Raw genomic sequence first — 24,025 nt, 5'->3', positions numbered from 1 at the left:
TAATATTTTAATATTAGACCTTGCGTACACAAACTTAGTCTAATGCAAATTAGCCTAACGCGTATGTTCATAATTTTTTTTATAATCTACACAAAAAAGTTCAATACTTTAGTAAATACACTGCTGTACTTCATCCTGTATGGATCTCGAGTTACAGCCTGTATTAGGTGTGCGTGTTTGTTAAAAAATTTTCCTATTGAGGACAATGGGGAAGTGAAAATCCACAACTAACGGCAAATGATTAGCTGCATTTCCGCAGCAAAAATCGCAACTGGAAAAAAAATAAAATCCCTTTACTACTTTGAAAAAGACTATACTCGCGATTACTGGAACTTCCATAGTGATGCGTCCCTGCTCCCCGGGCTGGATTGTGATGAGCCGGCCTCCCGGGATGACATTTTGTCCTATTTGACTGCTGTAGCGTCACATGGGCTGAGACGTCATCCCAGGAGGCCGGCTCAATACAGACTGGCCGGGGTACAGGAAGTCTTTACTATTGCAGCACCAGGGGAGGCGAGTATAGTATTTTTTTTTTTGGTGCAGACATTTGTATGGAATTCCCTGCAGAGTTTTTTGGAGCAAATCCGACCCGTGTGAACTTACCCATAGAGGGAGTTCACACAGAGTTTGTTGACGAGCAAACCACGTCGGAAAGCGCGCCAAAAAACATCCGAAAATGCCTCCCTTTGATTTCAATGGGAGCCATTTTTTTTCCCGCGAATGGAAAAACCGTCTCGCAGGAAAAAGAAGGGACATGCCCTATCTTTGGGCGTTTACGCCTCTGACCTCCCATTGACATCAATGAGAGGCAGAGAAATCGCACTTCACGGCGTTTGTTGCCCGCGGCTCTCAATGGCCGCGGGCGAAAAAACGCAGCGAAAATAGTCGTGCAGGCAGAGCAAAATCTGCCTCAAAATTCAAAACTGAATTTTGAGGCAGATTTTCCGCCTGCAAAAAACTCTGTGTGAACCAGTGCAGACCTGCATTCACAATTCTGCTAGTTATCAGAATCTGTCAACAAGCTTGTTGACAAAAACACCCCCAACAGCAAGCCCTTTACAAACACTGAGCCAGTGGTGAACATGAGGGAGGAAAGTTCAGATTTGAAGTCAGTAAGAAATGCAATGTATTTACAAAATTACGGAACTTTTAGGTAAATGATGTCTATACATAAACAGTAAAATGTGTTTACAAGGTAAACATACGCCTTAAAAACTGCTCACTCGGGTCAGAAGTCATTCATTTAACAGCTAACTGCGGTAGTCCCATCACTAGCTAACATGCACAGACCAAACCAACAGCTCCCTAAATCTAAATCTCTGAAAGGAGGGTGCCCCAAAAAGAAATAAAAGACAGAGGTGATACAATTAGGGCTTGTCCACAAGTAACGGAATTGCCGAAGAAAATTTCTGCAGCATTTCCGTTAAAACTAGCAGACATTCCGCTGTGGAAAAACCGCACCATTTCCTGTGGTTTTTACTGCAGAAAATGGTGCGGATTTTGCGAGTTTTTTTCAATGATGTGAGATGGTGAAATCTCCACTGAAAAACGCACTAAATTCAGTCCACTTTCCGCAGCAGGAATTGACATGCTGCGGTACGAGAAAAACGCACCGCAGGTGAATTTGTGCTCGGAAATTTTACGCAGAGTGTGGAAGAGATTTGTTAAATGTCATTCACTATGCTGCTACTGTATTGTGCTGCATATTTTCCGACCGCAATTCCGGATGGAAAATACGCAGCAATTCCGTTACATGTGGACAAGTTCTTATATTACTCTCATTTTTGGCAACCTGACCCGCATTGTTTCACTATTTGACAGAACTATACACATTGTACATTAAGAAATGTAAATAAATACAAAGAAATCTTGTTTTCTTCCTTATCTACATGCATCATCTTTCTTTACAATAAAAAACATCCCGTGAGGTTTTGTAACACCCCCTTTTTATATTGTCTGCAGTAATGTTCAAGGAACAAAACATTGGATGTGAACTGAGAGAAAACTATCCAAACCCCATACTCATCTAAGCTTGCATGCTATGAGCTCAGATCAACACTGTACTGTGAATCCACTACTGACTCATGGTTATAATAGGCCAAGTTACCATGGACATATTACACCGTTACAAGCTGCAGGAATCCTACACAGATGTGTTAAATATTTCTTGTATATTGTGGCTTCATAGTATTTTCATTCACGGTATGACAGAGAAGTTTAGTCTATGATCGAGTTCAAAAGACAATGGAGGACATTTATAAAAACTAGTGCAAAGGAACAAACAGTGGTATTGGCAATGGCAACCGGTGAGATGGCTGATTTATTACCGAGCCAGCACTTCAAATAAAATGCAATGCCAACACCCATGTATTTACCAGCGCTAGCTTTAATAAATGCCCCGCATTGTGTAAACTAATGAATTATGACATGTAGCATACACCATCAAACAAATATGCCTTTGAACATAAAGCATAATTTTAGAATTTTCTCCGGATTTGCCAAGCTAAATAATTAATCGTAAATATTTTATTCTAAATACTCCTTTGTTATGTTCTTTGGGGGAAAAAAACTGACTGCAAAACACACTGTGCTTTACTATCTCAGGTCAGATGTTATATGAAAACTTTAGGGCCTGTTCACACGGAGTTTTTTGACACGTTTTTTGACGCGGAAAACGCGTCGGAAAACGCGCCAAAAACGACCCAAAATGACTCCCATTGATTTCAATGGGAGACAGAGGCGTTTTTTTACCGCGAGTAAAAAAAACGCCTCGCGGCAAAAAGAAGGGACATGACCCTTCTTGATGCGGTTTCCGCGTCCAAAACCGCATTGAAAGCAATGGGGACACGTCAAAAAACACCTCGAACTAGTGAGGTGTTTTCTGACGAGTATATTGCCGAGTGTTTTGCAGGAGTCGTCTCCAGCTGCTAGTCCAGCCCAGCAAGGGGCTGTCATTTCCTGTCTGCTCGTGGAGCCTGAAAAACATCGTGGACAGAACTCAGTGATACAGAAAACCGAAGTCCTGCATCCAAATCGAATACAAGTAAGTGCAATTGCTCCTATGCTCCATACATGCTATACATGTATGGAGCTGTGCATTTTTTTTTTTAGATTATTTTTTTTTATTTTTTTTTTCAATTTTTTTTTTAGATTTTTTTTTTAGATTTTTTTTTTCAATTATTTTATTTTTAATTTTTTAATTTTGTTATGCAGTTGTTCATGTATGTCATCTCTTTTTTATTTTTTTTTAACATTTCAGGAACAGACATGACGACAGCAGAGGTGTACCACCGAATGGACATTGATGTTGGGAAATTGATTCAAGAAGTAAGTATACTTTTTTTTTTTTAATGTGGGCCTGTTCACATCAGCGTGGTTTCCGCTGAGGGGTTCCATCGGTGCTTTCAGTCAGGGGAACCCCTCAACGGAAAGGCAAGTGTGAAGTGGTGACAGATCCGTTGCTAATTGTTTCTGTTTGTCCCCGTTGTGCAAAGGGTTCTGTCGTTTCGACTGAACCAATACCGCAGTGTAGGGAATCCCATTAGCAACGGATCCATCAGCATTGAAGTCAATGATGATGCAAACAGAAAACAATGTTTTTTTTAATGTGGGCCTGTTCACATCAGCGTGGTTTCTGCTGAGGGGTTCCGTCGGTGCTTTCAGTCAGGGGAACCCCTCAACGGAAAGGCAAGTGTGAAGTAAGTTCCGTTTGCATCACCATTCATTTCAATGGTGACAGATCCGTTGACAGAAGGATGTCAGGCTGGGTTCACACGACCATGTTACGTCCGTAATGTACGGAACGTATTTCAGCCGGAAGACCCGGACCGAAGACAGTGCAGGGAGCCGGGCTCCTAGCATCATAGTGATGTACGACGCTAGGAGTCCCTGCCTCGCTGCAGGACAACTGTCCCGTACTGTAATCATGATTACAGTACGGGACAGTAGTTCCACGCAGAGGCAGGGACTCCTAGCGTCGTACATCACTATGATGCTAGGAGCCCGGCTCCCTGCACTGTCTTCGGTCCGGGTCTTCCGGCCGAAATACGTTCCGTACATTATGGACGTAACATGGTTGTGTGAACCCAGCCTCATGCGTGTGAAAACCTCGGCAAAAACAGCCTGAAAAACCGCCTGGAAAACCGCCTCAAAAACCACGTCAAAAACCACGTCAAAAACCACATCAAACATGAAAACCTCCAGGGTCAGTTTTTACAGGAGGAATTTTCCTCCTGCAAAAAACTCCGTGTGAACAGGGCCTTATTAAGCTGCACAGAAATCTTTTCTCACTCATATGATGAGCTTTCCCATATGCTCTCCTCTCATCGAGGATCGTTTATTGGTAAAATCTCATTGGCTTGTGAATAACAGGACCGCCGTCAGGTAAGTAGAAGAAACCATTTATTTAGGGCTTGTTTACACAAACGCGTATTACGTCCGTGCAACGTGCGTGATTTTCACGCGTGTTGTATGGACCTATGTTAGTCTATGGGGCAGTGCAGACTGTCCGTGAGTTTTGCGCAGCGTGAGTCCGCTGCGAAAAACTCACGACGTCCTATACTTGTGCGTTGTTCACGCATCACGCACCCATTGAAGTCAATGGGTGTGTGAAAACCACGCATGTTGTACGGAAGCTCCTTGTTCCGTGGGACAATCGTGATTCGCGCAACAGCACTGAAAAGGATGACTGAAAACAGAAAAGCACCACGTGCTTTTCTGTTTACAAACATCCAAACGGAGTGTCATAATGATGGCGGCTGCGCGAAAATCACGCAGCCGCGCATCATATGGTGATGACACATGGAGCTGTTAAGTGCCTTTTGCGCACGCAAAACGCAGTGTTTTTTACGTGCGCAAAACGCACACGCTCGTGTAAACCAGGCCTTAAAAGTGATAAAAAGCAATAACGGATTCTACGCATTTTTGGGGATACGGGGAAACAATAAATATCAATGTACTTAAATACCATTTCAAATTACCCGGGTTGCTCTTCATCACTTTGTGGAAAACCGAAAGCAAAGTTTTGCAATTCTATGTATCACTACTAAATCCGTTTGAAATCTTAATTTTGCCCTATTGACATTAAACACTTAAAGAGGCTCTGTCACCAGATTCTCAAATCCCTATCTCCTATTGCATGTGATCGGCGCTGCAATGTAGATAACAGTGACGTGTTTTTTTTATAAAAACGTTAATTTTTGGCCAAGTTATGAGCTATTTTATATATATATGCAAATGAGCTTTGAAATGGACAACTGTGCGTGTTTTTTTTCGTTATTTCCAACTGGGCGTGTATTGTGTTTTTAACTGGGCGTGTTTACTTGTTTTACTAACACCCAGTTGTGAATAGAAGTGTATGATGCTGACGAATCAGTGACCAATCAGCATCATGCACTCCTCTCCATTCATTTACACAGCAGCATCACGTTCTTACTAGAACGATGTGCAGCCACATACACAAGTGTCCTGATAATGAATACACATGACCTCCAGCCTGGACGTCATGTGTATTCAGAATCCTGACTCTTTTCTGTGAGATTCTCGCGAGATTACGAGGTAAACGAGATTTCGTTTCCCTTGCTGGAAATCTCACAGAAAAGAATCAGAAGCGTCAGGATTCTGAATACAAATGACGTCCAGGCTGGAAATAAAAATGAATGTTGCTGTGGTCAAGAATGCGCACTACCTCTCTATTCCTGTGGGGCTCCCAGGAACGGCAAGGTAAACCTCTTCTCATAAACGGTGGGGGTCCCAGCAGCCGGACCCCCACTGATCAGATATTTATCACCTATCCTGTGGATAGGTGATAAATAATGCTTATGGGAAAACCCATTTAACCAATCTCTTAGCAACCCTTCGATATTATAAGTAGAACAACCTTGCTGTTACAAGTACGTGTTAATAAAGATTGTGTAAACAGGAAATGTTTTGGATATTCAACCTTAAAGGGGTTGTTCGAGAAAAAATTACTGTGTTAATGCTTGTAATTTATAAATGTAAATACATTTTTAATATACTTACATTTTCCAAAGTGGCCCCGTTTCCAGATCCTGCCGTGGGGTACTTGACGGGTGACGTCACTCTGTGGCCGCTGTGTTGATCTTTAATTCTTTTCTGGGTATACGACACGTCACTTGTGACTTTCCCTCTATGGGCTGTTCTGTTGTAACCCGCATACGCGGTCCCTGCCGTTATCTCGAGAACAGCAGGGACCGCGCATGCGCGTTACGGGCTGTGCAGCAGAACAGCCCATAGACGACATGTCACAAGTGAAGTGTCGTATACCCGGCAAAGAATTGAAGATCAACACAGCGGCCAGGGCCAGTGCATAGAGTGTCTTCACCCGTCAAGTAAACCACGGCAGAATCTTGAAACTGGGCCACTTTGGAAAATGTAAGTATATTACAAATTTATTTACATTTATAAATTACAAGCATTAACACAGTCATTAAATCTCGGACAACCCCTTTAAGTGTTTAATGTCAATAGGGCAAAATTAAGAATTAGAACGGATTTAATAGTGATACATAGAATTGCAAAACTTCATCTGGGTAGGATTTCATAAGAGAGATTTCATGATTTGCAGTGATCTGTGAGTAGAATGAACGGTAGTAATACATTTGATTTGCAGATAAGACATGTCACTTACGGTATTATGGAAAAAAAACCTGAGAATAACATGAATGAAAGGTAATAATATATCAGTTAAATAATTTGCAGAAAAGGGACATCACTTCAGATTTTACAGAAAGCTGATGATGAGGGTCACCCAGAAATATGTAGAATCTGTTATTGCCTTTTCATTCTTTATTTAACATTTACAAGTAATTTGTAAAATTAGGACAGTAGAAACAGGAGAAAAAAAAAAAAAAGGGTACACAACATAGGTACCTGGGCATGCGGGTCTAATAAGGATACAATAAGAAACACTTATGAATACAATAATAAGGAAGTAAAAAGTTTGAAAACGAAGAAGGGATGAAGGAAAAAAATAAAGGCGATAAAGGGGGAGGGGCAAGCGATTCAATGAGAATATCACTAGACTAGTATAGATTTGTATTCTGCAGAGTCTTTGAACAATGTCCAATAGCGCCAAAATTGAAGAAAAGTCTCATGACTGTTGTTTATTTGAGAAGAATATCTTTTATATGACGTAGGGCTGTCACAGTTTCAGAGAATGGTGATCCGGACGCCTCCATAAAGCTGGAATACATGCTATGGTGGCATTGACAAGCTGCTTTAGGATAGATTTACGATCACTCTGATGATGCAGGAAGCAAGTGTGAAAGGAATGGGGGTGGTCCGTGGAAGTGGAAATAATTTTCCAGAACAGTCTCCAAAAAGATGCCAACTGTTATAAACAAACCTAGATGAGAGAAGAGCACATGGGGACACTCTCCTCATATGAGCGTGTAAAGATTTCTGGGTAGTTTTCGTATAATATTTGAACGAATACTTGGAAACTCCTTTTTACTCCGTATATGTAAACCAAACAACAAATATTTGGTTTACATATACGGTGTAAAAAGTGAAGTAGGTTCTGATGGAGGTTGTAGCAGGCGAAGAGTGGACCATATACTGTAGGTTGTTAACCAGTCAATAATTAGTAGAGTGTTACCACTCAAAGAGAGTTAGTGAACTATCACAAAGTGAAATACTTTTTATCCTGTTATATTGCCATAAGAAAGAAGACCACTCCTAATTTTGCGCTGTTTGTTAAAATGGAGGAGTAAGTATTAGCCACAAAGCAGCAGGAATGATTTATGCAAATTTCATAGTGACTGGTTGATGTACAGAATCTGGGCTAGTTATAAGTGCCAACCAACCTTGACGAACCAAGTTTTGGAAATACCCTCAAAGCAAGACAATCAATAGACCTTTAAAATGACTAAAATTACAACCACTCTTCTCTTCAGTCACACAGGAGTTAATTAAAATTAGCCCATCAAGTCTATGAAACACTCAAAAGAAGACTCTGGGCAAACACGGTTATGCCGTGTGCAGGAGGATGACAGGGATTCTCTCTTCGATGTTCTTTGATTCCCCATATCATGCACTGTCCCAAGCATAATCAGGTGCACATTTTGCATGGAGTATTCCTCTACACTGTCTTATTGTATCATAGATCAGGACCCAATCCAAAAACATTCCTAAAAAGCTAGTACGATTAGGACAACCACTGTCCATTTGCTCTACTAGGGAATTTTGACATCATAGTGGGGGGGGGGGGGCTCTTGCTCGGGACCCCACCCTTTATATTAGTATTGGCCAGAGTGAAGAAGCTGGGTCCACCAGAAGACCTGGTCCATCACTGCACCCTGTTATGGTATGTTCACACGGTTAACAAAATACGTCTGAAAACACGGAGCTGTTTTCAAGCGAAAACAGCTCCTGATTTTCAGCTGTTTTTTAATCAAACTAGCGTTTTTCACAAGCGTTTTTTTGGAGCTGTTTTTCAATAGAGTCAATGAAAAACAGCTCCAAAGACGGCCGTTTATTAAAAAATGAGGCGTAAAAAGACACTGCATGGGGACAGAACGCCGTATTTCCCATTTCAATGGGCAGATGTTTGTAGTCGTTCTGCTTCCAATCTTTCAGCCATTTTTCGGGACGTTTACGGCCTGAAAAATGGCTGAAAATAGCGAGTGTTGTTCCCCAATTTATGTGGTTTCTTCATGTCAACAGAACTTGAATCTAATGATTGATCAAAAAGCATGTTCACCTATCGGATCTTTCACACCACGGCACTGGTATTTGCTGTATGTATATCCTGTGGGACTTCCCGTTTTGCACTGTCATTTCAAGATATGCCGTGTCTAATCAATACCAATTTCTTCTGTTTTAGGGTGTAGACTTGTAATAGGCGACGCTGTACTATGCTGCCCTTAGTATGGTTTCCATTCCATGTTATGCAGCAACATATAAGCTACTCTTACAAGACCAGGAGCAAAACTCCCATATCAAATGCTGTGTAAGATGGCCACGATTTACAATATTCATCCATAAAAGATGTTCCTCCTTCCCTGTGAGACACTTGATGTTGCCCATTGTCTAACCTTTACTGAGCCATCAGTAACATCTGCTAAATAAAATACTCTCTAGCTCTGTCTTTTGAGTTCAGAGGGATTAAAGTTATGATGAGTGCTGTTACTTACTCTTGGACCTTTTTTCCCATGTGGTCCAGAAAGTCCTGATGGACCAGGTGGTCCCTGCAAAGAAAGTAAAAATATTCAATGCATGTAACGAAAAATCAAACATATATTTGAAGTTATTACACATAAACAGCCCTAATGAATAGTTTTGACAGTCCTAGTCATGTCATTTTCATGCAACGTTTTTGTCTTTCTACTTACTATAGCAGGATATGCCATGAGAGTCTAACCTCTGAGAACAAAGGGACAAGTTCCCTTCAGCATTTCTCTTGCGCGAGGGCACTGTTGGCCACCTGCTCAGGGAACTGCAACACTGTTCCACTCTAAAGAACGGAGTAGTGTTGCAGTTTCTTGCACAGTCTCAAATTGTTTTACTCCAGCACATCTATGCTAAGGCGCTGTGGCTCCTTCATTCTGAGGATTGTGGAAGTCCCAGTAGTCGGACCACACTGATGAATAAGTAATTTCATATCCTAGCAATATGCTATCACTTTCTAAGTTGGGCAAGCACTGTAACAAACGTTTTCGTGTCACGCAGGCTCCAATCTGCAACTTTTGACTTTTCTGCTGCAGAAGACTGCACCCGTAATAATATTGCTGCAGATCGTCAGAGCCAGCAAGCACTGTCCTAAAACGGTTTTAAATTGTTCCTGAGTTTTTGCATTATACTCAGCACTCAACGCCGCTTGCTCTATTGGTCCCAGTAATAACATGATGGCCAGAATTCTGTGATTCTGTCAGAACTGCAGCTGCCCAAATCCCTCTCGTGTCTGAGGGTTGCTACAATGTATCATTGTAAATAAGCGCCATCAATTTAACAGCCACCAATAGTTCAACTTTTCTTTGATTCAAAACGGTCACATTTCTTAGAATGCGGTTAAAACTGACACTTGTTTACCACACTTAAGGGATTGTGACGGGAAGAAAAAAGTGAAGTCACTTAAATTTTATCATACAACTTAAAGAGGTCACTAGGTCATATAAGTTGAGCTGGTTAACTGAGCTGAATAGCGCCGTCTCCCTGATCCCAGCGCTGTTTTTCTTTCTTTCCTGAAGCCCCGGTTCCAGAGACATGGCCCACTGTTTTGTTGGCTTCCTATATGCTAATTTTCTGTAGTTAGCCAATGGGGTGGAGCTAGCTTCCCTGCCTCTAATGTTGACCAATCAGTGCAAGGCACCATGATGGTAGTTCATGCCCTGTTGGCTAACTGCAGCATATTAGCATATAGGGTGCCAACACACCAGTGGGGGCATATCTCCGGAACGGGAAGAATTCAGGAAAAAAATGAAAAACAGTGCTGGAATCAGAGACAGAACTATTCAGGACAACAAACCAGCTTAAAGGGGTTTTCTAGTCCCTAAAAATTGATGGCCTATCCTTAAGATAGGCCTTCAATTTTTAGGGAGAGGAAAATCCTTTTAACTTATATGACCTAGTGACAGCTCCTCTTTAAAGAGAACCTTGAGTGAGTGTAGCATGTAATGGGCAGGGCTGCACAAAACCTGGGGCACTTTACATTTATTTTCTACCCTCCTCCGTTATTTAGATATCGATGTCGTTATATTTGGTGCCCGATATTTAAATAACCCCCTGAACTGTCAATGGGGCGTGTAATGGCAAGGGGGCATGTAACATCGCTGTGACACTGTCCAATTAGCTACGGACAGCGCACAGCAAGAGCGAGAGAGAGGAAAGCGTGTGGGCGCGCACGCTCTCTTCAGCTCTCGGCAGACAAGGATAAGACTGTGATCTCTTGCGAGAGATCACAGTCTTGTACTTGTCTGCCGAACTGGCAAGGGCGCGTGTCACTGCTTCGGACAGTGTAAGAGCTGGAGACAGGAGAGCGCGCATGCACGCACACGGTCTCATTCTTCAGCTGTAGGCAGACAAGAACACATGCGCGCTCTCCTCCAACTCTTGTACTGTCCGTAGCAGAGACACGCCCCCTTGCCAGTTCGGCAGATAAGTACAAGACTGTGTGATCGCTCGCGAGAGATCAGTCTTGTCGTCGTCTGCCGAGAGCTGAAGAGTGAGAGTGTGCGCGCACACGCTCTCCTCTCTCCAGCTCTTGCTTTGACACGGTCTGTAGCGGATTGGACAGTGTAACAGCCATGTTACACGCCCCCTTGCCGTTACACGCCCTATTGACAGTTCAGGGGGTTAGTTAAATATCAGGCAACAAATAGAAGGGCACCGATATCTAAATAACGGAGGAGGGTAGAAAAAAAATGTAAAGTGCCTCAGGGTTTGTGCAGCCCTGCCCATTAAATGCTGCACATGTATGGGCAGATGAAAGGTTCTCTTTAAGACACATGATACATTTGTGGTGGGAATTGGCATTAAAAGTTGACACCTAGATTTAGTCTTAAAAAATGTAATAAAGTCTGCTGAGTTGAATGTGAAAAGAAGCTTCATAGACCTGTCTTTCGTTCACATGCAAACAGCTTTCTGGATTTACAGACATAGTGTATATCCACTGTAAACTTTCAGATTTCAAAGAACTAATCAACAGTACTGTATCCTATTATAGTAGATCAAGTGTACAGAAGATTTATAACATATTGTATATGATGGGATCCAAAAAATACTAAACCCAAAGATTATCTTATCTAGATTTGCGATGGTTGGGTGAACTCTATTTTTCCCTGTTATCAGCCGTTGCGGCTGAGAAGAGGCTGAATGCAGTGTTCTAAAATGGTATCAATGACAAAGTCCAGAAAGATCCCTGCCCCATTATTACTTTATCTCATATTTTTTTCAGTTCTGAGATTCTCTAGAAACATGTCTGATAGTAGTAGCTTATTTTGTACATTTATAATGTTAAAATTGTAATAAGGCTTTACCTACTTGTACTAAATTCTATTTACTTCGAGCTTACTATCTGTTACGACACATTAACATGATTTGGGTACAAGTTATAGCCATATATTTCCTTCTAAAAACAAAAGCAGGCACTATCATGGAGAGAGGAGAATTCAGGCCATTAACATTTATTACCTATCCATGGGATAGAAGATACATGTTAGATGAGTGGTGGTCCTATTGCTGGGACCCTCACCATCCACTAGAACAGAGGAGTCGTCGTATAGTGCAGTGGCCAAGCATACACACTCCTGTTCTATATAACGAGAGATCTGGAAACTAGCTGTATGGGACTTATCCAATCCAACATTCATCACCTATACCACGGATGGGTGATATTTAACAGCTGGATTACTCCTTTTAATTCGAATTTTTATTCAGTATAACTAAAATTTATATTTTTAGATATCAAAAGTCAGTCATAAGATGGCGGTATACAGTTATTCATCAAAAAATACTGTTCCCAAATCAAGAATATATATTTCTTCTTTATTCCATGTTAGATGGGATCAATAATCTCATTCCCTATGTAGCGAATAGGAAAAGATCATTAGTATTGACTGGCATTCCTACCATCTTCCCTCACTTCACCGTTAGTCTTCTGGACTCATAAATTCTTCTACACTCCTATGATGCTTGAAATCTTATCTCTAATCGTATTACACCTCCACTCCTACCAAGGTATTGTCCAGGCCTGTTTTCACTCAATTCCTTAATCCTTACACCCCCTGTCAAGTCTGCAATACAGCCTGTTATCTCTGGGTATCCTCCTCACACAGTACAGGAAACCTACTACTTCTGCCCTGTGACCTTTCCACCCTGGTCTTTGTAAATTTACTGTGGATTCTAACTAGTAGAGATGAGGAACACAATCTAACCAATGAAGAGGTACAATGCATCCCTGTGGTGGATTGATTCCGAAAACTGGAATGCCGTCGTCTTTACACCAATAAATTTGCTCTGAAAAATAACGAATTAAACTATCAAAACAGAATGACCAGTTTATTTTAGAACACATTGTGTATGTACAGATGTGCACGGCCTCAGGACTCTGGAGGGCACACATACAATATACCGCAATAAGGCTGGATTCACACATGAAGTTACAAGGCCGTTTTCCTGAGCCAAACACAGAACTGGATACAAAAGTGAGTCTTTCCTTTATCCTTTTCTTATGCATCGCAAAATGTCAAGTCCATGTTGGGAATCTGCTGCAAAATTGACATGCCGCACATTTAAAAATTTGCTCAATTCCACGTAGATTTTGTCCCACTGAACATTAATGGGGGTTTTAAAACCCCCATCCACATGTACTATACTGTAAATTACTGCAGTTGTTTTAAGGGTCCATTCACGTTGCGGTTAAGCTGTGGTTAGAACCGCATCGAAAAAAAGCATCCAAATACTGCATGCGTTTTACATATATTTGAAGCGTTCTGGATGTGGTTGTGTTTTTTTTACCACAACCGTTGCTCAAAGGCAACGTGTGAATGGACCCTAAGGATAGCGGCTTCCACGGTGTGTATGTGACAGGTGTATGTGGCTGGATTCCTTCAAATCATAAATACTTCATGTGGTTGACCCTGCTTAATTTATGGTTTGTCTTTTTATTAATAAAGGTCAATAAACGGACAAACCATTGGCTTGCTATAAAATCTACCATCCTCGGGCTTACGTTAATGATCACTGTACCAGCCTCTTTTTGTAACCCTCATTGCAGGATGTTATAAATGAAAGACATCATTGGAAGAAAAACGATCAAGGGCAAAGCTACTATTATCTAGATTCTATAGTACAGTAGAACATTTATATCTAATTATATCAGAAAAATTCCGTAATTGCATGGGGAGGATGAGGCGAATATCTGATCGGTGTGGGTTCTACCGCTAGGAACGGGCTTACCGTGCTGTACCTGGGAGCCCCAAAAGTAAGGAGCGGTAGTGCACATGCTCGACCACCGCTCCATTCATTTCTATGGGACTGCCGAGCATGATCTGGTAATGAATGGAGCGGTGGCTGAGAACGCGCACTAATGCTCCATTCCTATGGGGCTCCCAGGATAGGCAAGGTAAGCCAGGTTTCGGGATCGGTGGGGGTCCCAGTGGTTGCACCCCCACCGATCAGATATTATCACCTGTCCTGTGGATAGGTGATAAATATTAATGATAGGAAAACCACTTTAGGTATCCACTTACTGGGGAAAATTAGACTGGCCAATTCAGGATTTATATTTCTTATTGTTGTCCCCTGGAATAAGGGGCAACAAAGGAATATGGATGCCAACGGCCCCTCCTCCTCCATAGGGGTTCACATCAACATTCAACCAAATGTCCTTTTGGGACAACCCGTTTAAGCTGCCACCAAACAGTCAGCAGAAAAACTTAGTCGTGGTCAGTTTGCGCTTGTCGCTATTTTTACAAAATTGCTACAAGATGTTTGAGCCCAACCTTATGGGGGGGCAGCTAAAAGGAGTGGTCACGAAAGGACAATAGAGGTAATGAAAGACACCTTGTAAAAAGTGGCTCACGCTGTGGAGGATTCAGCACGACCACGTATTCTTTGGTTGGCCATTTATTTCAATGAGCCCTTGTAATACCCCATTTCCCCTCAAGTGGACACTGCAGCGGAAACATTTGGACACCTGCTGCTAACTGACAGCTGCTGGACCTACGGTCCTGATTTAGAAAAGGGGTTACCCAGATAGGACAAGTCCTTTAAGGAATATGAATTTCTTCAAAACTCATGCACTCCATTATTCATAGAATAGTAATGCATTGCTTTCCTGACTAAAGGGAAAGATTTCATTAACATTATATTAGGAGATTGCCATTTATACAACTCTATATATTCTAATGACGTTCAGCCGAAGTTTACCCCACGTTACTGACTTTTTGACCTAAATCGCCGTCTTATTTGTCAAACTATGTCCCATGATTCACAATATGGTTCTCGTAATGTGTCAGCTTCCCCTCCTCGGCATGCTTGTAAAGCACATTACTGGGCACAACCTGCATGTTTTCTTATGTGTGAATTTTCCCTCTTCAAAGTGAGAAATGCGGAGAAGAGGAAAAGAGAAGCCGGTCTTGTGACTGTCGATACTCTACAAAATGGAAATATTTGATATGACATATGGATTTAATACACAACATGTGCGATTGGGAGGGTACTACACTCTCTCAGAGGAAGGCAGCGTTATACAGCTCACTTATCCTCATATGCAGGGCGCTTATGTGGCTTTAATAAATCTGCACATGGGTCTTTATAATGTCAAAATACAAACACAGTTTCCAGGTTTTGTACACTTGATGTGGAGAGTAGGCGGGCGAGGACGTCAGTGCACTTGGCTTATATAATGTGAAAGCGTCTTGTGGTGAATATTCTAGTATGGATTGGTCTTAATAACATGTCTAAACCTCAAAATTCTAATAAAAAAAAAATTGTGGGCTAATCCCCCTTCCCTAAAATAAGGAAAAATTCCTGTCCAATAAGGCCCTGCTCACACGGCGTGTATTTGACGCGTTTTTCGTCGTGTTAAAAACCACAGGCTGTAAGCTTCCCATTGACATCAATGAGAAAGCGTGGCGTTATGCGCATGTGTTGAAAAAACGCATTGCATAAAAAAAGCGTTTTTGGTGCAGAAAACGCACATAATTCCCAGAGTCCTCATTACGTGCCAAAAAAACACGCCAAAAACGCCTGTATTTTAAAAAGCGTTTTTGCACACGTTTTATTTAGCGCCATGTGAACAAGGCCTTAAAGGGCTCGTGCATCATATATCCCTGTCCCGTACTATCTCTTGAGCCACAAGGCCAGGATCACACACATGCAGCTTTGGGCTTTTTTTTTTTTTTGAGCCAAAGCCAGAATTGGATCCAAAAGGAAACAAATAGGTATAAAGACTAGAGACTCCTCCGTTTGTATTTATACTCTTGATCTAAAAAAAAAACTGCCACAAAAAACGCATGTGTGATTCCTTTCTAAGGCCCTGTTCACACTCAACATTTCTGAAGGGATTCTGTGGCAGATTTTGTCTGCCTTCAAAAAACTGAGGCAGATTTTGACCCTACTGCACTTTTCTGCCACGGTTTTTGCTGTGTTTTCAGCCAGCGACCCTTGGAGCTAATGCAAGAACCGCGGGCCACGAAAAACGCTCGGAAACTGAAAAGAACATGCCCCTTTTTTCCCCCCACGAGCGGCTATAGAGATAAATGAGGGGTGATTTCTGACTTTTTTTGGGCAATGATTCAGACGCGGTTTCCATGTTAAAATCAACGCCGAAATACTGTGTGAAAAGGGCCCAAGGCCACAGATTGTGGAATTTGATGTAAAAAATCCCCCTTAAAACCGCAGATAAACTGCAGTAACTTTGCAGGTAAATTCCGCACTTAATATTGTGTTTTTTGATGCGTTTTTAGGTGGAGGTTTTACATTTTGAGGGTGCAGATTTTAAGATGCGTATTTTGGTGCATTTTTCTCTCAGAAACTTGTCAAATACAATTCTGAGACGGAAACGCAAGATAAATTGACATGGTAAAATCCGCAATGTATCTTAATTTGTGTGAGGAAAAATTCTGTAACAGGTAGAGGAGACTACTTGAGATCTCCTTTACTTTACTGTATTATGTTGCGGATACGTTATACCCATCGCGTGCATTGGTCTAAGGCTCTGTTCACATTGCGCCTGAGCTTTCTGTCGTAGTTATACATTATACAGGGCAACCTTTTGTCATGAATGTGAATGGGGCCCTATGAATACATCCGGCCTACGCGCTGGGAGCTTTCCCAGAAGCTACACCGAATGTGAACACAGCCGAATATATCACCCATAGCACTTTATGGGACTGTAACTTTACCTCTAATTTCCCACCAAACTCAACCGAGGTTTTTCTTTTTGCTGAAATTTATATGAATCTGACAGAAATATATTCTCTAGAAGAATTGTCTAAAAATAAAATCTAATCAGCTGTTTCTGGTGCTGGGAAAGCTGGTCCACAACCAATATGGCCAACATTGCAGCTCCTGACTGACAAATTACACACTCCTGACTAACAAATCTAACTAGCAATGCCCTGATACACTCCCTACTTCCACCATGTTGCATAACTAGAAAGAATTGCCATTTAGGACTCTAAAAAAGCTGGCTTAACCTTTGTGGGAGCCATAATTGCAGCCATATTGCTTGACTAATGCTTGACATTTTCTTCCATTAACCCAGTACACCTTCCTGTGATGCCCATTTCTGCCTATTTTGTCAGAGATTATAGTAACCTTCACTATACATCTCTGTACTATAGAGGGAACCATTTTGTGGGCTAATTCAATCGTAAGAATAAAATCTGACAATTACCTAAGAATTAATGATGTTCCAAAGACAGCAACCATTTTATGACTGCAGTCACTGTAGGCAGGAAGAAGAGCAGCTGCCCATAGCAGCCAATCAGATCACTTCTTTAATATCCAAACCAGCACTGGAAATATGAAAGCTGATATCTGATTGGTTGCCATTGGCAACACCTCAGCTTTTTGACTACCTGATTTTACCCATGAAATCCAATGTGCTTTATAAAATGTAAACCATCAGACACAGAGATGGCAGCCATTTTATGGACTCAGTTAACAGACTGCAGTTACTGAATGAGCTAAGAGACACTAAGCAGCAGGAGGAGCAAATGCTAATAGCAGGCAATCAGATCACTCCTTTCATTTCCCAACCCGCACTGGAAATATGAAAACTGAAAGCCGATTGGTCGCCATTGGAAACACCTCAGCTTTTTGTCCACCATTTTATATATAAAGCCTAACATGCTGTATAAATAGGAATTATTTATACTATTTTATATTGAGACATATTTCTCACTTTCTTTGTTTGGCACATAAACCATCAAGTATTTCTTCAAAAATATCAAAATCAATCTAAATAGAGAAGCCATTACCTTATTTATTTACGACACTTAAGAACATTTACACATGCATTCAAATAAAAAACTGTTTAATATTATATATATATATATATATAAATATTCGCTTTGTATGCAGCGAATTGATCAAGACAGTGCACATAGGCCCACATTTATAAAAGCATTTTACATTCGATAAATTTTTAAAAAAAGTTGCAAATGGTGTCCATTTCGTCGACTGCAAAATTTTAAAAGTGACGTGAAAAGTGGGAGTGGTCTACAAGAAGGCGTATTCTAGGAGATATTTAGGAAGAAAAATAGGTGAAAATGAGCAGGCATAGATTGGATTTTTTGACTGTCAGACAGTTCAAAATGCGCCAAATTTGTTAAGACGCCTTTTAATACATTTTGCACTAGTACCTCCTTTATACTCTGTTTACATTCGGGTTGTGACTTCTGTGCATAACGGAAGCTACAACACTCTTCTGGATACCACCATCGTGCGACGGACCCCATTACTTTGGGTTCTTTGTTTTGATAGGGAAAAATAGTGCTGCACGCTTGAAAGCCACTTTTTCTGACATATTGCAAGTGCCAGAAAAATTCATTAAATATGGTGTAATTTTAATGATTAATATGCCCCATAGCCTCGTAAAATATTATTCTAGGAATTGAGGGGTAAAAATAAAATAAATATGACCACCATTACAGCTCCAAGCTAGACTTCTGATGGCCAAATCCATAGTGTATGCACATCACTGGAAAGATAGGACACTGGGAGCTATAAGTGTCGCCATATTGGTTGTTGTCCATTTTCTCCGGGTTTAGGCCCCATGCACACGACCGTAAAAAAATCTCTAATTGCGGACCGCAATACGGTCCGCAACTATGGACCCGCCCGGTTCAATTGGTTGCGGACGCCTTTCCGTATCGCTACTGTGTCGGGAATTATGCCACATGTCCTACTTTTCATTTTTTACGGGCCGTGCTCACATACTTTGTATGGGAGCACGGCACGAAAATGCGACCCGCGGCCGTCCGTGCAATCGCGGCCCGTGATTACAGGCACGAGCATGACGCCTTAGTAGTTTGCATAATAGATGAACCAAAGAAATTTGGCCATGGATCACCAGAGAAGGCTGTGAATGGTCATCATGCTCTAATTGTCCTCTACAAAAGACAGAGTATTATTATTTTAGGAGTGGATGTTATAATAGCGGATTATAATATATGGCGGCATGCTGCTACTTAACCAATAAAACAGCAAAAGAAATGTCATATTGTTTCAATTACATGTAAAATCAACATTCAGAATATATTCTTCTGGTGGCCATATTGACGCTATAGATTGTATTACCGAACAGCTAGACATTATGTATTGTGAAATATCTGGAGACCACCCTGAGCAAAACCCACGGGGTGAGGGTGGGGGGGCGGCACTATAAGTATCCAGGCTCTCGCACAATAACTCAAATCCATTCCTCTATCTTGCATCTGGAGAACATCATAAATGAGCCTGATAATCTAATAACAGAGATAGCAGAAGTAGATCCTGAATAGAAGCCCCATCCACACTCCTGCGGAGCGTTCATTAATACGGTTTTGTTCTTTGGGCCGAGCGAGGGAAAGTAATAGGGATTTCCCTGGAATTAATGTTCACAGCTGAATAATTGACAAAAAAAAGTGATTCCTTGGTCGAGACCGGGAGGAAATGAGCTGTGATCTCACCAGTATAGGCTGCCAGTAATGTGCGTGACTCACTCCCCGTCCAGTGTGAACTAGTAGGTTTCCTTTTGTAAACTAACGTAGGCTGCACCTGGGCTAACAGCACTGTTATGGAGTCACTTTCCTGGAGCTCAGGAACTATAAAGTAATACCTATGTAAATGTAAGGCCAGATTCACAGGGACGTGGGGAAACTCAGACGTGAAAAACGTAACGCTTTTCACGTCCGAGGTGCCCACGTGCAGGTTCCGTTTTCACGGATCCCCATAGACTTGATGGAGGGATCCATGAAAACGGAAAAAAAAATAGGACGTTTTATTTTTCAACGGACCCTTCACACTGAAACGGCCCCGTTGAAATACATGCGTCCATGTGACAGCCGTGGTTTTAATGGCCGTCACACAGACGTGCTCTACGTTCGTCTGCATAAGCAACCTATTTCATGTACATTGACCTAGGCAATTTGGTGGCTTATAACAACAGTAAGTCGTAGCCATTTTGGAGGCTGCCCAAATGCTAGCTTTTCAATTCATTAGTGATGTCCATGAAGTGCAGCCATGGGGTTAGGAGATCATTGACCTCTATAGGGGTTAAATCTCAGAGCCATAGAGAATGTAGAAGTGCATTTTATCTATGGTTTGTTATTTTTGGGCAGGGAAGCAGCAGTTTATTAGCCTTGCTATTGAGTTGCCATAAGATAAGGCACCATAGAGAGATATCTACAGTGGCTTTTCCTTTGGTGACTTAGTAGTGTGGCTACTTAAAGAGGCTCTGTCACCAGATTTTGCAACCCCTATCTGCTATTGCAGCAGATCGGCGCTGCAATGTAGATTACAGTAACGTTTTTATTTTTTAAAAACGAGCATTTTTGGCCAAGTTATGACCATTTTTGTATTTATGCAAATGAGGCTTGCAAAAGTCCAAGTGGGCGTGTTTAAAAGTAAAAGTCCAAGTGGGCGTGTATTATGTGCGTACATCGGGGCGTTTACTACTTTTACTAGCTGGGCGTTCTGACGAGAAGTATCATCCACTTCTCTTCATAACGCCCAGCTTCTGGCAGATCACGCTGTGACGTCACTCACAGGTCCTGCATCGTGTCGGACGAGCGAGGACACATCGGCACCAGTTGATTCTGCAGCAGCATCGGCGTTTGCAGGTAAGTCGATGTAGCTACTTACCTGCAAACGCTGATGCTGCTGCAGAATCAACTGTAGCCTCTGGTGCCGATGTGGCCGACACGATGCAGGACCTGGGGCAGGAAGTGAGTGACGTCACAGCGTGATCTCTCGAGAACACACTGTGTGTCTGCACTGCCAGAAGCTGGGCGTTCTGAAGAGAAGTGGATGATACTTCTCGTCAGAACGCCCAGCTAGTAAAAGTAGTAAACACGCCCGATGTACGCACATAATACACGCCCAGTTGGACTTTTACTTTAAACACGCCCACTTGGACTTTTGCAAGCCTCATTTGCATAAATACAAAAATGGTCATAACTTGGCCAAAAATGCTCGTTTTTAAAAAATAAAAACGTTACTCTTATATACATTGCAGCGCCTATCTGCTGCAATAGCAGATAGGGGTTGCAAAATCTGGTGACAGAGCCTCTTTAAAGGGGTCTCATGAAGACAATCTCTGGATGAATGCCGTGGGACCGGCTTCTCTAGTGCTGGCCAGCCACAATGTAGCATCACAAGCCGGCCATTAAAATAAATGGCTATCCATGTAATGAATGGATGCTCCGAGTACAGGAGAGCGGATTTCCATTCTGGCACATAGCAGGGGACCCCTCTCTATGTGGTTTATATGGACAGGGGTTGTCTTGATGAGACAACTTCTTTTAGACCTTCACACACACTTTTTTTTCAGCGTTTTTGTGTGTTTGTTGTCGTTTTTCATTTAGTGTCCTTTTGAAGCCTACAGAAAAAAACTCCATAAATCAAAATAAAAAATTAACAAAGTAAGCTACAAACCAAAACGATGTGACTAGAACGTCATATTTTAATATACACTTTAAAGTAACATATGGCCACAGCGTTTTTGGGCGTGAATCCAAAGGAAGATGTCTGATGCTAATGCATTTTGCCATCACATATCTGCTTTACACAGAGGTCAATGACTTCCTCAACATGAAGGTTTCATGCCCGATGGTTGTCCAATGTCCATCCTTAATTGGGGAATAGGCTACAGCAGAGACGACCCATACTGTGCACTAAACACAAGGGTGCAAAATATCTTACATAGCCCAATGTTTAAAGGCTATAGACATCTTTGCACTGAATCATTTATTTTTTGTTCATTTGCTTCCTAAGGCCCCTTCACCACATTATTGAAGTATATTATATGCCAGGAAAAGCTCCAAAAAGTATAGGTTAAACATAGAAAGTGACAAATTTCCGAACAGCAGCATCCGTCACCCATAAATAAAATCTTATACTGCGCAGTATTCAGATTTTGATAGAACCCCATTGTATAAAATTGCGTAGTTTACTACACTTTTCCATACCTTAAAAAAAGGGATACTGAAGTATACCAGCACGACGGTAGACAAAAGGACACTCTTTTGGTGTCCGTCGGGCTAATGGATCACTATGTTCACGTTTAGGAAAGCTCACGGAGTACACACTAGATGTAGGAAAAGAACGTGATGTGTAGGGGGCCTATACGCAAAATTTAGAAACAAAGGATATTACTTGGGTGACAACACTGTCTTTTCATGCTCTTTTGGAGATCTAGCCTGGTCACATACAGTCAAGTCACATTATTATGACCATCTCCTAATTTCGCCGTCGGCAGCGCATAGCCCACGTCACGCGCTGGCTTGGTGGGTAAATAAGGTGTGTGATAGTCTGAACACATATCACACGTTGTTGCCATAGGTAAAAGGGGCGATTTATCAGAGTTGCAAAAAGGGATGATTATTGGCTTTCGGGCCAATGGTGACAGTATTTCTCAAACAGCGCAGTTTGCGACCTGTTCTTTTGCAACCTGCTGCTGTGGTGAAAGTTTATCATGAGTGGACAAATGGCACCATTGGGAATAACCGATGTGGAAACTGTGAAGCACCACGTGCCAATGATGTGAAAGGTGAACGTCGGTTATGAAGGGACGCGAGGGCCGAACGACACGCTACAGTGGAGCAGCTCACCGTGAAAATCAACCAGGGGGCTACCACGTGTGTCTAAAACAGTTCAGCAAACCCTACGGCGTATGGGGCTCCGAAGCAGACGGATGGTCACAAAGGTGATCGGGAAAAAAGGCTTCAACTTGCACGGCAGTATCGGAATTGGATCACCGATGATTGGCTTCTCCGATGAGTCACTTTTCTGCTTCATCGAACAGATGGACGTTGGCATGTCAGGCAAGAAACATCAGAGCGCAAACATCCTGCAACCATCGCTGGAAGAACACAAGCTGGTGGCAGCAGCGTTATGGTCTGGGGAATTTCTCATGGCTTTCTCTGGGCCCACTCATCCATGTGGACGGCTCTGAACTGATTTGAGTATGAATCCATCGTTGCAGATCACGTCCACCCATACCTGCTGTTTGTCTACCCTGGGGCAGATGGAATCTCATATTCTAACTCTCGTTGAACAATGAAATCCCTTTGCAGACCACAAATGTAACATCTGCTAGTTTTAGGAACAGTCCATTAGACTTTACTCATCTACCCCGGCGCTGCCAAAGTGAAGAGTCCCTGAAGAGCCGGCCTCCTGAAATGACATCTCGTCCCATGTGACACTGCAGCGGTCACATAGGATAAAACATCATCCTAGGAGGCCGGATCAGCACAGACCAGCCAGGGAGCAGGGACGCGTTTAATAATAGAGCGCCGGAGAGGCAAGTATAGTGTTTTTTCTTATAGTTGCAATATTTGCTGTGGAAATGCAGCTATCCTGCAATAAAAAACAAAAAAACAAACAATGTTTGCCATTTGTTGCGGATTTTCACTTCCCCATTGAACACTGAGAAAACCTGCAACAAATGCGCAACCATTTCGTAGAAAATTCACATGTTGCGGATTATCCGCACCACAGGTCAATTATGGCACAGAAACGTTCCGCAAGCGTGTGAATGAGATTTGAGTATCTGATCCACTTTGCTGCTACTGTAATACGACGCAGATTATACGCCTCGCAAAAACATACTGAAATTGCGCAGCAATTACGCAATATGTGAACTTAGCCTCAGGCTGTGGCTACACAGCGAATAAAAGTAGTTTTGAAATAGTTGCTTTTCCATATGGAATAATTAATTTTAAGGCCATGTTCACAGTTGACATGCAGTGGAGAAGTTGTGGATTTTCTGTGACGAATCTTTATTTTCTAATCTATAGCATGCATGTTCACTTCTTTCTGCCACAGACTTGATTCATAAAATACACAACAAAAT

The 24,025-nt window shown here is 41.9% G+C and overlaps 1 protein-coding gene across 3 annotated transcripts in view; it reads right to left on the bottom strand.

Moving 5' to 3' along the window:
* The window catches only part of COL27A1 (collagen type XXVII alpha 1 chain), a 274,259-nt gene that overhangs the window by 220,756 nt on the left and 29,478 nt on the right, over positions 1–24,025 (bottom strand). For all 3 annotated transcript variants that reach the window (XM_075835266.1, XM_075835267.1, XM_075835265.1), the window contains one exon: positions 9,156–9,209. In XM_075835266.1, the coding sequence (XP_075691381.1) occupies positions 9,156–9,209 (54 nt within the window). The remainder of the gene's footprint in view (positions 1–9,155; positions 9,210–24,025) is intronic.

Source organism: Rhinoderma darwinii, chromosome 8 (assembly GCF_050947455.1).
Source record: "Rhinoderma darwinii isolate aRhiDar2 chromosome 8, aRhiDar2.hap1, whole genome shotgun sequence".
In the NCBI taxonomy this organism is placed as follows: domain Eukaryota; kingdom Metazoa; phylum Chordata; class Amphibia; order Anura; family Rhinodermatidae; genus Rhinoderma; species Rhinoderma darwinii.
Note: the sequence above shows the minus strand (reverse complement) of the source record. Positions and strands in the feature narration are given on the sequence as shown.